At 44.7% G+C, this 16,449-nt stretch overlaps 1 protein-coding gene and 1 long non-coding RNA gene across 2 annotated transcripts in view; one reads left to right on the top strand and one right to left on the bottom strand.

Moving 5' to 3' along the window:
• Window positions 1-162, top strand: part of LOC118396701 (uncharacterized) — a 33,554-nt gene extending 33,392 nt beyond the window's left edge. Inside the window, exon 3 of the long non-coding RNA XR_004828249.2 lies at window positions 21-162. This is a non-coding gene — a long non-coding RNA (uncharacterized LOC118396701). The remainder of the gene's footprint in view (window positions 1-20) is intronic.
• The window catches only part of LOC118396700 (multiple C2 and transmembrane domain-containing protein 2-like), a 41,904-nt gene that overhangs the window by 15,476 nt on the left and 9,979 nt on the right, over window positions 1-16,449 (bottom strand). Inside the window, exons 9-18 of the mRNA XM_035791059.2 lie at window positions 15,189-15,389; window positions 14,351-14,481; window positions 13,938-14,124; window positions 13,675-13,768; window positions 13,460-13,562; window positions 13,258-13,360; window positions 13,051-13,152; window positions 12,814-12,888; window positions 12,365-12,484; window positions 170-289 (exon numbers count right to left, since the gene is read on the bottom strand). Of these exons, the coding sequence (XP_035646952.1) occupies window positions 170-289; window positions 12,365-12,484; window positions 12,814-12,888; window positions 13,051-13,152; window positions 13,258-13,360; window positions 13,460-13,562; window positions 13,675-13,768; window positions 13,938-14,124; window positions 14,351-14,481; window positions 15,189-15,389 (1,236 nt within the window). The remainder of the gene's footprint in view (window positions 1-169; window positions 290-12,364; window positions 12,485-12,813; window positions 12,889-13,050; window positions 13,153-13,257; window positions 13,361-13,459; window positions 13,563-13,674; window positions 13,769-13,937; window positions 14,125-14,350; window positions 14,482-15,188; window positions 15,390-16,449) is intronic.

Raw genomic sequence — 16,449 nt, 5'->3', positions numbered from 1 at the left:
ATTGTCTCCTCCCCCTCCAGGTGTCGCTTATTTTCCCCAGTGTATTTATCCCTGTGTTTCCTGTCTCTCTGACCGGTGAGTGGGCCAGGAGAAACATGAAGAGCTGCTGTGACATGTGTAGTATAGACCAGAGCTGTATGGAGTACAGTACAGTATAGGAGACACTCACCAGGTCCTGATTGCTGCTGATCCTCTCTGTGGTGATCTGGAAGTAGTTCCAGCCAATGAGCAGCAGCAGGAAGAGAGGCAGCATGAAGAGCTCCCAGGCCCACACCATCACTATGAAGATCTGGAAGGACAGGAAGGACAGGGTGGGAGAGGGGGAGACTCATGAACAACATGGATACAGCACGGCAGGTGGCACTGCCCTCATACAACATGGGCCAGAACCCAAGCCCAGACATCACGGACACAATGTCCTCCTCCCACATCCCAGCATTCACCACTCAAAACAAACAATGGGTTTACCCACCACCCAAGCCCCATGAACAACACAGCAGACTGCAAAGCTATGCCACAACACTATACAGCAGGGTACCCCAACTGGCGGCCTAAGTTTTCTGAGCACAATGTTTTTTTCATTGTTGGACATAAAAGACTGTAAAAACACCAGCAAATCAGCTTCAAGGTATTCCCACGCACAACAGAGAGATATGTGATCATATACAAATGTAAGCAATGTTTGAAATATTATGTTCTAGTCAAATATTCTATCTGTTTTGGCTTCTTGTGATCAATTTGCAGTCTACAAATGATTTGTAATTATGTTCTGGTCCCCTGACCATACGCACAAGAAAAAAAATTGTCCTGCGGCTGAATTTAGTTGATGATCACTGCTATACAGCATCAGAGCCCCCTCTTAGTGGCTGGGAAGTAAGAGACCTTTGGGAAGGATTTTTAATATTCCAAAATCCAATTTATTTACCGAGATAACATGTGCTGGCAGTGTCCCTTTCTGCAGAACAGAACGTCTGACAAGGGTAGGCTGTCTCTTATACAGCATATCTAACCCTCTTAGATGGGGAAGCATTTGGGCTGTCTGACTGTGACAAGGCGCATATGGCAACTGGAGGAGCATTTGCAACGTTTACCTCTCCACAGCGATGATAGTGAGAAAAGCCAAGACCCCTGGTAGAAATAAGATGGATCACACTGAATGAGTAATCCCTCATAATTCTGCAAAGGAGCGGCGCTAAGAACAGCGAACAACACCCACTGCACTTCACAGCAGAGCACTAATTGGACGGCTGCATTTAAACCCATTTAGTGACAGCCTAATGAGTCTGGCTCTAGCTGGAATTATCCACTATGTGTGAGGAGGAGCGCACTAGCCAGTTGACGTGAAAAAAAAAAAAAAAGTCCTCCAAATTTAGTTTAAATCTATTACTGGGTAACACTTGGCGTAGACATTAATTTGACCCATTTCTGGCATTTTTTTTATTTTGTAATGGATATACGCCATTCTATAAATCAAATCAAATTGTATTTGTCACGTGCGCGTGTAGACCTTACCATGAAATTCTTCCTTACAAACCTTTAACCAACAATTCAGTTAAGAAAATAAGAGTTAAGAAAATACTAAATAAACTAAAGTTTCAAAAAGTAACACAATGAAATAACCTGGCTATATACAGGGGGCATTGATACCGAGTCAATGTGCGGGGGTACAGGTTAGTCGAGGTAATTAAAGTAATATGTACAAGTACTGTAGGTAGGGGTAAAGTGACTATGCATAGATAATAAACAGCAAGTAGCAGCAGCGTAAAAAAGGGGGTCTATGCAAATTGTCCGGGTGGCCATTTGATTAGTTGTTGGCTTGGGGGTAGAACCTGTTAAGCAGCCTTTTGGACCTAGACTTGGTACTCCCGTACTGCTTGCCGTGCGGTAGCAGAGAGAACAGTCTATGACTCGTGTGCCTGGAATCTTTGACAATTTTTAGGGCCTTCCTCTGACACCACCTGGTATAGAGGTCCTGGGTGGCAGGAAGCTGGGCCCCAGTGATGTACTGGGCTGTACGCACTACCCTCTGTAGTGCCTTGCGATCGGAGGCCGAGCAGTTGCCATACCAGGCGGTGATGCAACCAGTCAGGATGCTCTTGATGGTGCAGCTGTAGAACATTTTGAGGATCAGGGGACCATACCAAAACGTTTCAGTCTCCTGAGGGGGAATAGGCTTTGTCGTGCCCTCTTCACGACTGTCTTGGTGTATTTGGACCATAATAGTTTGTTGGTGATGTGAACTCCAAGGAACTTGAAGCTGTGTTGTTGCCTACCCTTACCACCTGAGGATAAAATAGAATTTAATCTTTGAAAGGTTCAAAAACTCCTCTTTTCTTAAACTTTGTTTTCATGAGAGGAAGAACTTAACCAAAAGGTTGAAAGAAAACAAACCTAGTAACTTAGAACACCCAATGAAATGAGAATTGAGATGCCTGCACTCCAATAGCTCACTACAATAGCATGCTGTGCAGTCTGAGTGTGGACTGCTGGGGGCTTGTTACAGTAACAATATGTTTGACTTAGTCCTGAGACAGGATGTGAACCGGTGGGGCCTTCAGGCCTCCATTTGAGCCCTGTAAACAGCAGACTGGTCTTGTCATATCAGCCTGTCTCCAGCCCTACTGGCTCTGGGGCAGTCTACCTACTGCCACACAAGGCCTAGGTTCAATGGATTCAAACTGCCACCAGGGAAACGTGAACCATGAGTAATGCTGTAAACACTGGGCCCTCACAGCCCTAGGCTTCGTTCAATAATGTCTGAGTAATGTGAAGTGTAGGAACAAGCAGAAACACGGTGGGATAACCAAGATGTGAAGACCTAATATGAACAATATGTTACTGTAATTTCTCCATAACAAATGAGTTGGATTATGCAGCGACAACTAACACTGGTGGGAAAACCTAAAGGTAAAAAATGAATATGCATGATGTGTGGAGGTAGCTTCAAAATGTCTCCTTTAGGTTATGAATAACCTACGTCATATGTTGTCACCTCTATTCGCATGAGGCTATTCTAAAGCGACACTGTTTTCAACCCACAGGAATTCAGCAGGCTGGCAGACAGGTAGCCTGTCATATCCAGAGTTCCCTTTAAAATAAAAAGAAAGGAATAAAATTTGCCTGGAAACTGACATGAGCCCAGCAGGAATGTTGAACCCCCTTGCCCTCCCTGCAAAAGCTGCTACATAAACCACTAAAGTCTAATTGCCTGGTCTCTGTCTTCCTGTGCGAGTCAACAGAGGGAGCCAATTCATTTCCTCCCAGGGAGCCGGCAGAGAGAATCTGTCACAGGTATTCATAATCGCCCACTAATGCAAATTTCAGCTCACCGCGCTCTGGCTTGGTGGACAAGATAAAAGCCTAAAGAAATACAATGCCTTTTGTATAAACTGAGCGCCTAAATGAGGGTATAAACCAAAACTGTCAGAAATATCTTCTCAATTCCTCCCTCTCGGTTTTTAAACACTAATACAAATTTTTACTGTGAACATCTGGGAAAGCCTCTCGGATTCCTTCGCTCAGGCGCACAGAGCTGCCTCTTAGCCGTCAGATATCCCTCATTAATGAGCAGAGGTATATTTTTCCTCCTGTCTCCTCACATTCTCTGCTGCTTCTGTGAAATGGAGATGGAACTAATTCCCCGCTAAGTGGTTTATGTTTTATTAGTGCCGAGCGTGAGTGATTAAAGGACGGGGTGGACAAAGTGCAACCTGACAGGCTTAAGTGTACATTTATATTGAAAATAATCCACCTTTTAATTGGCCTCAAAGTTGGGCTATATTTCATTTCAGTCTTGAGAGCCTTTCTACCGTATTTTCTATCCCGCTACAAATGACACATGACAACAGGAACCTTAATGTCCAAAATACTACAACACTAATATGTTACATGAGCGGTAAAGCAGTCATTTATTTCACCAAAAGGACATAAAGCAACAAACAGAAAGCAGGGAAGCTAATAATTAATGATCTACCTGAAAGGTACGTTTCCACACAGCAGAAATGGATAATGAACGACTTGTAATTGAACAAGTGTTAGTATGTCTGGGAGGAGTGTCTTTCATGTAGAAAACCTCCCCTGACAAACACCATTTAGCTGAAAAATGCCTGCATGATAATGCATGCATGGGGTGTCTAGGGGGAAAATAATGAATTAATAAAACTATTAGCGCGCGGTGGAGTAGGTGATGGAGATGTACTCTCCTTAGCCACCTGTAAGCGCCTGGAGAAGGACCGACCCTGGGCAGCGCCACTCTGCCAGCGGGGTTAACAACAGGCTGACAGATTTGTTTTATAGTGCCATTAATATGATTCCAGTAAATGCATTCTGCGCCTTCTCATGCAGATCCCCTGGCCAGCAAAATCCAGCACCTAATAATAAAGCACTCAGCGATTAAAAGTGTGAATAAAATAACTCTTAAAGCTGAGCAAGCATGGCAGCTCACACCACCCACACTCTCCCAGGAGGGGGAGAAGGGACCGCAGCAGGAACAAAAGGACAAAGATGCCCTCTCCAAGAGTTTCTACCATCCTGCAAATTGATTAATGGGAGAGAGGCCCAGTCTACCAACCCAGACTACTGACTGACAGACTTTAACACTAGACAGGAGGTCTGCCAAACCCGGCATGTCTACACAGCTTCAAGTAAACATATACCACAGTATATACTGCATATGCCAACTAATGAAATGTGATGATATAGAGAATTATATTTAATCCAAACAATTATAGCAATTATTAACAATAGCGTATCACTCATTAACCGGACATTACGCATGCGTTAAAGAGGACACAGTAATTACAAATACAATACTACTGTAAACAGCTCTAATGGGAAATATTTTCTCTTCTGTGTTCATCTCATATTTATCCTTGGTTGCGCTTGGAAAGCTACTGTGGCTAAGAGAAAAACTGAGCAGAGAGAGAGGAGAGAAGAAAGCCAACCAGCATTATGGCGGTCAGTCAGTGGGGATGTGGATGGATGCCAGATTACATGAACATAGATGAATAAGTTTAACAAGGCTGACTACAGGCTCCAGGGGTGTGTGTGATAGTGTGTGTGTGTGTGTGTGTGTGTGTGTGTGTGTGTGTGTGTGTGTGTGTGTGTGTGTGTGTGTGTGTGTGTGTGTGTGTGTGTGTGTGTGTGTGTGTGTGTGTGTGTGTGTGTGTGTGTGTGTGTGTGTGTGTGTGTGTGTGTGTGTGTGTTGTGTGTGTGTGTGTGTGCACGTGCGTGCTTGGGACAGATCAAAATACCAAAATGTAAAAGGGGGAAAAACGTAATATAGATGTATTTTTCTGGGTGAAATCAAGGGCAGTAGGAATAATCTGCATTGCTTCCTCAATTAAAATACAAAAAATAAATAGATTTATAATAAATCAAAGGACCCCACTGGCCAGACTGGAACAGAGAGTCTGGTTGAGGGCTAATGTTGGGGATGCTACTCGGCGGCAGGCTTTAAAGCATGTGTAAACCCCGAGCAATGAGACATGTAATTTGTGGTGAGCTCGGGCCAATACGGGGACAGGCTTTCAGGGGGTGTCGGAGGCAGAGAGGAAGCAGATAAGATTTCTCTGCAGGGCAGGTAGAGTGTGTGGGCAGCCATGGTGCTCGGAGCTAACGCTGAATAAATATTTAAAATATGCTCAGCTCAAGTCTTATCGACTAGGGAGAGCGAGAGCGAAAAAGAGGGAGAGAAAAAGAGAGAGATGCTGCATTCTACTGAGAGCGATAAAGGGGAAATCTCATCTCCCTCTTGAGCATGACCATATCAGCTGTAGAAGCTCCACAAAAGAATGTATACACAGTTCACACAAATAAACCAATGGTATACATAGAAGAGTTTCTGATAATCCATGGCCATATCAGTTTTTTTTATTAAATTAACTCTTGTTTTACTTACTACAGTGGCTTGTAAGTAGTGTATGCCATGGAACAACAGTAAATCTAACAATACATTAATATCTAAACTCCATCAATTTGAATCAAATTCTAATCTGGAAATGAATTTAATATTTATGAATCTAATTTAGTTTATTTGAATAATGATTAATAAAACAAGGAAATTGAAGGTTTCCAAATCAATTAATGTTAGCTAAGAAAATTCTAGTTAGGCTAGTTAGGTGCCAGTACTACAGTACAGTAGTAATAGTGGGCTCTTTATCAAAGGGAAGGGAAGACAAGAGAAGAGCGGCAGGGTATTAGCATTAGCTTGCAGGCCTGGTGTTAGCCGTTGTCTTCCTGCCTGTCTGACGCATGCCAAGGCTGGAGCATATCTGGAGGCAGGGTGGAGTGAGGCTGGACCAGGGTTGGACCAGGGTGGTCAGCAGGGGCCCCGTGGTGCCTGTCAGTGGTGGCCACTCCGACCCCAAGCTCCAGCATTGGCCACAAGTGTTTAATCCGTGTCGGGAGCGTTAACACTGAGCGACCTCCTGGGTGACAGATCCGCCATGCGAGCCTTTTCCCCCCGAGGAGGTGGGGAGGGAGTGGCGTGGACTCTATTTCCCTTCCCTCCCTGTCAGCTCGACTCACAGACACATTAGCGTGCCGGGGCCGAATCCTGCCCAGTCACAGCAACACACAGGGGCGGTCAGGTCGCAGGCTCTGCAGCAGCCGCCTGGGGAGGTGTGTCCTCTGTGACTGGGAAGGTGGTGAGCGTGTTAGAGGCAGTCATTATGATACAGCACACACCACGGGGCCAAAGAGCTCTATTTTCATGTCATTCAACAAATGTAAACGCCTGGAGTTTGCTAAATGGCGTTGGCACTTGGATTGGAACTGGTGCTCTGGTAGGACGACATGAAAATAAAGCTCTTTGGCCATGAACAGCAGTGGTGCGTTTTGCGTCGAAATAAAGTTGTATATGCAGAAAATAGCCCCGTAATTACTGTAAAATATGGTGGTGGAGCTTTGATGTTTGCTTCCACTGGTCCTGAGGCCCTTTTTAAGGTCAACGACATCATGACCTTTACCCAGTACCAGGACATGTATGCCAAAAATATGGTTTCCTCTGCCAGGAGGCTGAAACTTGGCCGCAAGTAGATATTTCAGCAAGACAATAACCCCAAGCACACATCAAAATCCCCCCCAAAATGTTAATTGACCACAAAATTCAACATTTTGCAATGGCCATCTCAGTCTCCGGACTTCAACCCCATTGAAAACCGGTGGTTTAAATTAAACAGGGATGTCCATAAGCAGAGACGAAGGATATCAAGGATCTGAAAAGATTCTGTACGGAGGAAGATCCCTCCCAATGTGTTCTCCAATCTGATAAAACATTTTAGAAAAAGGCTCAGGGTAGTCATCCTCGCGAGGTCAGGTGTTGAAAACAGGGGTGCTAATAATTCTACCCCTATCTTTTTGAGAGAATACATTTCTCAGAGCATTTGTATTATTAAGTTTATTGAGCAGAGAGCATCATTATTTGTATTTTATTTATTTTATACATTCTTTTTTTGCTAAGGGTGCCAATAATTTTGGACCTGACTGTAAAACCGCTACAGACACACAGACAAAGCACCACGGCAGATGCACCAACACAGAGGCCTGCAGTGTTAATCACAGCAACATCATCTGGCTTGTTTATCCTCTTTCATGCCACTTTGTCATATTTCAAAAAGTTTATGAAAATGAATATATTTCACAATACAAGCCAATTAATTATTAAAATAAACTTGCATATAACATTTATTATTTTGCAGGAAATATGTTATTTTAGCGCTGTAATTGAAAGAGGACAACTGTCTGCCAGAGAAAGGCTCTCTGTATTATAAGAGGAAGCATCTCAAGGTTACGGTTACCAGCTAGCCCCAAGAGCTGTCAACTGACAAACTGCAATCCACAATGGCGACTCTATAACAACAATACTGCTTTTTTTTTTAAAGAAGGCATCGCTTAATGTTTCCAGATACTAATATCCAATTCTTTAATAATTAATACATCTCAGACTACTTTCTAAATCATGCACACACACATCACCATCAAGGGCTGTCTCCCTCTCCCTCCCTGCCACATTCCCACTGCAAACTCTGTGAGAACTCCCACAGCCATAGAGTTTAAGAGTGTAACCCCCCTGAGACTGCAAGAACCCACTCCTTTAAGGCCAGCCAGCCGAGCCACACACAGTCCTCCAACTTTTTCAACAGAAAGAAAGCAGATGCAGAGAAAGGAACGAGAGGAAGTTTCTCAGGCACTTACGCAGTTTGACTTTACACTTCTCTTATACTCTTCTGGTCATACATACTGCATTACTGCATTGCAGTAAACCAAAACGGGGCAGATCAGTGCTCACCAAACATGTCATTTTGGGGGACGGTGTTAAACAGAATAATTATAACAGCGCTGATTATGCCTTTGATCTTGGCCGTCCTGGTATTCTGGGTAATAGTCCCGGCCGGCGCGGAGGGGGGGTTGTGCAGCGACACCTCACAGGTGGTCCCCCGGGACCACTGGATCCAGATCTGACCCTGTCCTGCTCTCATCTGGGAGACAAGGAGTCTATCAGCCCAAAAAAGCAGCCTTGGCAGCTGCCAACTGTGTTTACAGCTGCACCGAATCAAACATTTATCAAATACCATCTTTACATTCTGTGATGAGAGGCAATCAGCATTTCACAGGCTGTCAAATGATGTCTAAAACAGTTGCTACCTGGCAGTGTCAAAAAGAAAATGGTTGAAATAATCTCATAAGGTATACAGGTTTCTTCCTAGTCAGAACTCCTGACAGACGAGACTAGCTCATATGTTCAAATATTAATTCTACCTAAATACTTCAAGCGCTCTAAGCTCAAAATCAGCTTTCAAGTGTAAATTAACCCCTTTTCATTTGTATACTTACAACCATTTCATCTAAATCAAAATTGTTCTCAACTTTAAACTTCTGAAACAGATTTATATGGCCAGCTAATACATGCTCATTTAGTATGTTTGAGAAACTTCTGTTCTGTTGATCCAGCGGATCCACAGAATGGAGGATTTCACTTTCACAGTATTTTCCCATGAAGGATTCTAGTTGGGAGCAGTAAGTGATCTCCCATCAGGCTCTCCACTACATAGTTCAGCAGTGCTATAGCTCCCTCTACAGGCACTGGAAATGTCTGCAGGAAAGAACTCTGGGTGACCCCTCTCTCTGCAGTTGCTGCTGATGTATGGTTCATTCATCTAGCTCAGTGTTGGGGAGAAGCACATTTAAAAGGAAGTTATTTGATGAAGATTTTAGCTGTCACGCTCTCTCTCTCTCAGAAGAAGGGGACATGCCGTTGTCAAACTTTAGAAAAAGGCACTTCCTAAGCTCATTACTGTAGCATAAACAAGCACTGAAAAATATATACATTTCTTGTTTGCATTTCCGTTCACTGATGAGGTTTATGAGGCTTTTGCAGGATATTTTTTTTTCATGTGTGAGAAAGATTATTTTAACATGACCTAATTAGAAAGTCGCCATTTTAAAACAAACCTATGGGTGGAAAATAACTTCACTTGCAAAGGAGACAACACAATCAGAATCAGTAACCTCCAGCCTTGCAAAAAATGACAGTGCTGCAGAAGTTTGCATTCTTTCGAGGCTTCCTCTTCGCATTATAATACTCTATGGCAGTAGAATGCCTGATGAGCCATCAATCTTGATTTCCAAACAGAGTACATTATATACCCAATTTACTCAGAATACATACTTCTCTGATTGCCACAGGGAAAAGTTATGTGCCTGAGAAGTTTATAAAAAATTCTAACATTCTCCATACATCCCTCTGTTAACATAGACCAGACCTGATGCAGACCTACAAGGCAAAACATTGCCAATGAAGCTCATGGGAGATTAGATTGCAGTGAACTTTTTGTCAGACAGATCTCTCATACAAACTAAAAATACTTCACACATACCAAAATGTATTTTATAACGCACACATGAAGATCCACATTCCCTGAAATGATTGCTTCATCTGAGCAGCAATGTATACTGCATGTTGTGAGCAGGTCAGAGCATTAGCCTATGGGACTTACAGCAGCTTGGTGGCTAAGGCTTCCTGGTAAGGCACTAGCAAATGATCCCACAGTCCTGGGATGAAACCACATCAGCGGTAATGCATTACAGGATGCATATGGAGTAAAACAGCAGGAATGGTCTAGCTGGCTGATAAATAATGTATTGTAATGTATATTAAAGGCTGAGCCAACACTGCAGCCGTTCCTAGCAGCATATTCTGAGAAGCAGCAGAGGCAGAGTGCTGCTGTAGAAAAGAGCAGACAGTCTTCTAATTATGCACATCTGAGAGGCAAGCAGAGGCCATCTGTCAGTGTCTGAATCAGTTACCTTATTACCAGTGCCTAAAGATATAAATATAGGAGAGGGAGCTGCTTTCATTAAGGCACGCGGTGGCATGCTGCTTCAGATGGCTGCAAACACAAACTTAATTGCAAATGAGGACTTGTTGTGAGGAGGAGTGGCCCTAGTGTGGCTGTGCTGTCGCTGACCCCGCAGAGGGCCAGGGCACTAGCGTGTGTAGTGGTATGTCACAGGGCTTGTAATGGCTGTCAAGGCCCCTCGGCTGCCCTCTCGTCTCACATGGCAAGGATTTTGTCTGTCTGTGTTTTTACTCACGCCCAGGAATTTTCTGACTGTCGATCCGAAGGCCATATTCAGGCTATGATTATTGCTGCTCGTCATGCAGTGAGGTGTTATGGATGAGATGCCTGATTAGAAATCAGAACTTTTCTCCGGTCTAACTCTATCTGCTGGTGAGTGGGTGAAACACTACTTATTTATCAGCAGGCTGATTCACTCTCTCCTCAGGCAAGTCTCAGGCACCTTTGACACCAGCGCTTTGGGAAGCACACCTCATTCCAGAGGAAGCCATAGGGCTCAGTGGACTGCAGATAGCCAGACTGCTCTATTGCAGTGTCTGTCTCTAAATAGAACTGCCTGGGTACCAAACTGTCCATCTTCCTCCAATGAAGATAAGACAACACGCAGAAAACATTTCCTTACTTTCAACAGGAGCACTATGCTCATACTAAATCAACAAAAGTTCTATCTACTTACAGTATACATATTTAGATCTATTTACCTCACAGTAATAAAATAATGTACATATTTCTGGCAGAGGTATGCCAGGGAGTAATCCCTGTTTTTCCCTCCCCAGATCTCCTATTTGTGGGCTTGTCTTGAACAGCAGGTGTATTAGAAGTGAAAAAGAAAGACTACCACACTCTGGTGGCCTGCACAGCATCTCATTTTAGATGGGGGCCAGGAGATGGCCCTATACCGCTGACCTGTCACCTGTCAGCCGGCCTACCCTCCTGCTTTCCTGACTGCCTGTTCTCCTGCCCGCCCGCATGGCTGACTACCTGCTTTTCTCCCTCAAAGTCTCTGCCTATCTGCCTATGCACTTGCATACAATATACTCTACATTCCCGTCAGTCTGTGTGTCTGTGTGTCTGTGTGTCTGTGTGTGTGTGTGTGTGTGTGTGTGTGTGTGTCTGTCTGTCTGTCTGTCTGTCTGTCTGTCTGTCTGTCTGTCTGTCTGTCTGTCTGTCTGTCTGTCTGTCTGTCTGTCTGTCTGTCTGTCTGTCTGTCTGTCTGTTAGTCTGTCTGTTAGTCTGTCTGTGTCCCTACCTGTACCACAGGCTCTGATATGGTGAGCCAGGCCATTGCCTGAGGGGACATCCACCTGAGGATCAGTGAGCAGGGTTTAAAGAATACACCAGGTATGAAATGCACGTCGTCCCGAAACAGAACATAGAGAGGAATAAAGGCTGTGAAGACAGGGATCTGTCTGTGACCGCTTCCTCACCCTGACTTGACGCTGCCAGGGCTTTATGGCAAGAGGATGCTCTTAATCATGACATTACATGTACTTTAAGGGGGATTCACAGGGTGAAATAAAGATTATTTCAGCTTAGGGCAATAGATCACAACGCCTCATTAAAACCTCTAAACAGAGACATTTATACAAGGTTCAAATCTCCCAGGCCGACTGTCACTCCTCCTCCACACAGAAGAGCAGGGGGAATGCTTTACCAGGAAGTCAGATGACCAAACGGCCAGACCGAAGCCCTTCACATAAAGCCCTAGTGCCAGAAGAACACTGAAGGAAGACAAGTGGGGTTTGAATTAAAGGATAGAGCACAGCTTCTACTTTACTTTCAAATGCAAAATGAAGATGGGAGCTTCGATTCATTGGAAGTACATGACTGAGAAACAGTAACAAGAATCTAGATGTGTGTACCTGAATTAACCATACTGTCCATTATCTATTTCACATAGATGAAGGAAAGGGTTCAAATGTTCTGCAGTGAAATAGGACAGAGACACCACTTTCACAGCCCAAGGCTTAGCGCTAGTTCATTAACATGGGGCAATGACTTACCAGGAAGGCTATTATACTCCGCTGCGTGCTCTCCCACTGAAAACAGCTTTTAATGTACTGTAACGTATGCAGCAGTGCCATGGTGATTTTCCGAACTCTGTAGATATTCTGGGCAAGGACCTAATGGGAGAATCAGATGGCAAATGGCAGTTAGCATGACTTGATTAAAAGCTGTATGTGTATGATTCATAAGCAGGTTTATTCAGGTTTACTCAAGGCCTTATTTGCTGCTGTGTGGCTTTACTAGTTTGATGTCTGGAGTTAATAAAGCCAATTAGTTTGACTATGACCAATCAAAGCTTCTATGCAGCTTGCCTGTGGCAGCTTTGTTACTGTTATATGAGGGGCATGTTCCAGTACTCACACTTCACTCCTTCATCCCACAAATTGTGTCTACCATGCTTTATGTGTATAAATCATGAATTTTAAAATTCATTGCTAAAACAAACCTTTTTGGCAAATTTTGGGTTGTCCTCCATGAATTTTTCCTCTATTGGTTTGAAGGTTCTAATGCCGGCTCTAACCTGAGAAAGATATTACAAATGATCAAAGACAAATCCAATCCAAAAGCAATGAGAAGGAAACTCAATGCAATTGGAAAACTCAGTATACAGTGAGTTGGGTATATGACTGGGTCATCTGTCAAAGAGCATTAGCTAGGCTAGAATCAGCCAGGGAGTTCTTACTGGGTTATAGTGGACCTCCATCACCAGTGAGATGGTCCCTTTGGCCGGACCCCCCCAGTTCGCTTTCTTTAACCCCCGGGTGACCTGCTGTCCATTCTGAACCTGTAGCGGTGGAAAATGCATTACAATCAATAGCACCTCTCTGACTTGTCAATGTCAATGAATAAACTATAAGCCCCTTATAAATCCAAGGATCCCCAACTTTACTGTGAGTAATGGAATGGCCACTCTGCCCAGAAGGTCTGGGGCTTTGTCTCCGTCTTCACCAAAGACCGTCAGCTCCAAAACATCATGGATGTCCTTTATTGGGCTGCCAACAGATAACCAGTTAGTCCGAATCCGAAGGAATACATTCACTTGCATCAATGTATGCAAAGTACTCTAAAAGACCAAGTAAAAACACATGTACAATGTAAAGACTTTTTTCCACTCGGGGCTGAGTGTTTTGTAGATGGTGTGAGTCTGTAGCCTGCTGTTCCCCAGCTCCAGTACACAGAATGGATCACTTTTCCCTGCAAAGAAAGAAGAAAGCTGTGTTAAAATGTGTGTGCAATTGTAGATTAACTTAGCCATGTAACTTAACCAGTTAAAACGGTAATGGCTAAAAGTGGAGAGATACATCACCATTGAGATCAGTTGATGTGAGATCTGTGGCACTGACAACCTTGACTTGAAGGAAGCCAACCTCCCTCAAACTTTTGTGCGAGTTTTTCAAACTCTGCAAAAATAACAAACAAGCTTACTTAAATGTATTAACGCAAGCTAGTATTCCTAGAGAGCTTTTGAAATGTACTTACTTATCTACTAGTAGCACTTATATTAATTCAACCATGCAAACTGTCAAAAGTGGCATGAATAAATAGTAATATGTCACTAAACATGCTAACATATTTCTCTAGGATTTGGTCCCTCTCGTCTGGCTGTTCCAGGGGAGTTTTGTTGAATTCGTTGATGGACACCCCACAGCAGGGGTTGAGGGTGGCCAGGAACACCAGCCTGCCCTTGTCTTCGTCCAGGACATGAGTGTAGAGCTGCTGAGTGGCTACTGGCAGCCTGGACAGGTCCACCTCAAACCTAGATAACGATGGGATCGGTCTTCAATAGCACTACTTAATAAGAATCAAATTAAAATCTAATCTAATGTATTTATAAAGCCCTTTTAACATCAGCAGATGAGACAAAGTGCTTATACAAAAACCCAGCCCAAAACCCCAAACAGCAAGCAATGCATATGTCTATTTCAAAGAACAGCAGTCGTACTACAAAAACAACACTCAGAATCAAGCAAAGCAATACTCACATTCCCCAGGATTCCTCGCTCTTCCTGCCTCTCTTCGCAAACACCTCCACCTGCAGTGGCTCCAGACAGTCCTCATACTTGTTGAAGTCAAACCTCTCCCTCCACTGAGGGTTGCCTTGAACGCACAGGTTCTGGGGGGGAGAGAAAGAGCAGAGTGCTGATACAGTACTGTAGCGTAGGTGGGCACTGGCACAATCACACACAGAGCCTGGTGTGGAGCAGTGTCAGGTTTAATGCAGTGTCACAGTGAGCAGAGACTACATGACAGGTGGATTAAGTCTTCATTCAGTGCTATCAGGAAGGGGCGGGGGAGAGGAGAGGAGGGTTTTTTGTGTGAGCGCACCTCAGCCTCCTCTCTGGGATCGTAAACACTGACAGCATCCAATTAGAATTAGCTTTGTTCAACAAACAAGCTGAAACGAAACCAGAGGTTTACAGAGAAATGACATGAAAACACAAGACGGGCGCACTGCGGAATCATCAGGGGGGAGGCCAACAAGTAGAGGTAGATGAGCAGGGCATGCTGGGTATGCAAATCAAGTAAAGCATAGTGAAGCCCTCCACTTGAAGGAGAGCATAGTGGGGAGATTGTACAGTGGCAGAGAGGCCCAGTCTAATGAGCTGCTCTGCCATGCCCCAGTGAGCCAAGGTGGAGGTGAGCCACTGACAGGCCCCTGCTGAGAGAAAGGGAGGGAGAGAAGGAGAGAGAGACAGAGAATGAGAGAAAGTGGGGGGTGAAATGCCGGTGGAGAGCATGTGCAAAAGGGTAGGGGAAGAGAAAAGAGGAATGGAGGAGGCAAAAAAACCCAAGGAGAAATAGATTGAGAAAGAAGCTCACCTTGCTCTTGTACTTCTGCTCTCCCAGTCTGTAGCGCACATAGATGTCCCCCTGGACATTTTCAGGCATGTCCTGTCCCTCTACCAGGGTGATACCAAACACTCCACTCCACAGCTGGCTGTTCTTGGTGGCCTCAGCCGAGCGCTGGATCTGGGCTTTATCTTGGGGCTGGGTTTGGTTCCCCTTTTGGTTCTGGACTCCCTAAGAGACACAAACATGGACACACAGCTGCATTAGGACACCCTCCATGACAAAACACTCTTTCACACACTTTCACCTGCCCCTCAAATCTGACACCTCATTACATATATGGATTGCATGAAAGTACTGTAGGACTCCGCTAGGCTCCAGACCCTCTCTGTTTGAGAACATTAGCCCATCTCCAGTGACAGCAGCAGAGCCACACCAGCGAGGAGAGGTGCAGTTCCTGGAGAGAGGGAATGTCAGTGAGCAGAGCACAGCAGCCAGATGTCCCTGGCTGTGACAGTCCCACTCATCACAGACCCAGAGACAGAGTGGGGGGAGGTAAGACACTTGGCATACTGCACAGGAGACAGCAGGCAGCAGTGAGTAATGATGCAATCCAACCACACAACCCTCTCATCAGCAAATTATGCATGGGTGTACATACAGTCTGGGAATGATATACACAGCATTGTACACATTGGTCTATTTTTCACTGAATCCCAAACCAAAATGTTGACTGTCTTCAGTGATATCTCTTATCTCAATTGTCCAATCAAATTTCTAAAATCAACTATTAGGGTGTTAAATGTCCAGGATGTCAAAACACTGAGACATCAAGGACAGCCTCTCCCAAATGATCCAACAGTCCTGCCGTGGCACAGCGGGAAACAGAGGAGGAGAAACAGGCCTTGATATGTGTCCCTGTGTTAAAGTTCCCTTGAGCCTGTGCAGTGATAGGCCGTCTCTTTCAAAACAAACAGCAGAGGGAGAGAGAGGTTGTGTGGGCTGACTAATTAAAGAGCAGGGCTATAATCTGCTCTGGCCTCTTTGATACTCTGTCTCCCTCTGTTGCCTTGGCCGGCACAGCTTCAAACGGCTCCCATGCCACCCAGTCCCTCCCATCTCCTCTCCCCTTCTCTCCAGGGTCACCGCCCACACCGCAGCCCAGGGCCCAGGCTGCTGGGGATCAGAGCCTGTACGTCGGTCTCAGGGACCTGCATTAACATGGAATACCACGGCACAGCGCTGCTCGGCCCTATAAATACCCCTGCTCTGCTCTCTACAGAGGAGGAAT

Source organism: Oncorhynchus keta, chromosome 17 (genome assembly GCF_023373465.1).
Source record: "Oncorhynchus keta strain PuntledgeMale-10-30-2019 chromosome 17, Oket_V2, whole genome shotgun sequence".
Classification (NCBI taxonomy): domain Eukaryota; kingdom Metazoa; phylum Chordata; class Actinopteri; order Salmoniformes; family Salmonidae; genus Oncorhynchus; species Oncorhynchus keta.
The sequence above is the reverse complement of the archived record's forward strand: the minus strand, read 5'-3'. Positions and strand labels throughout refer to the sequence as shown.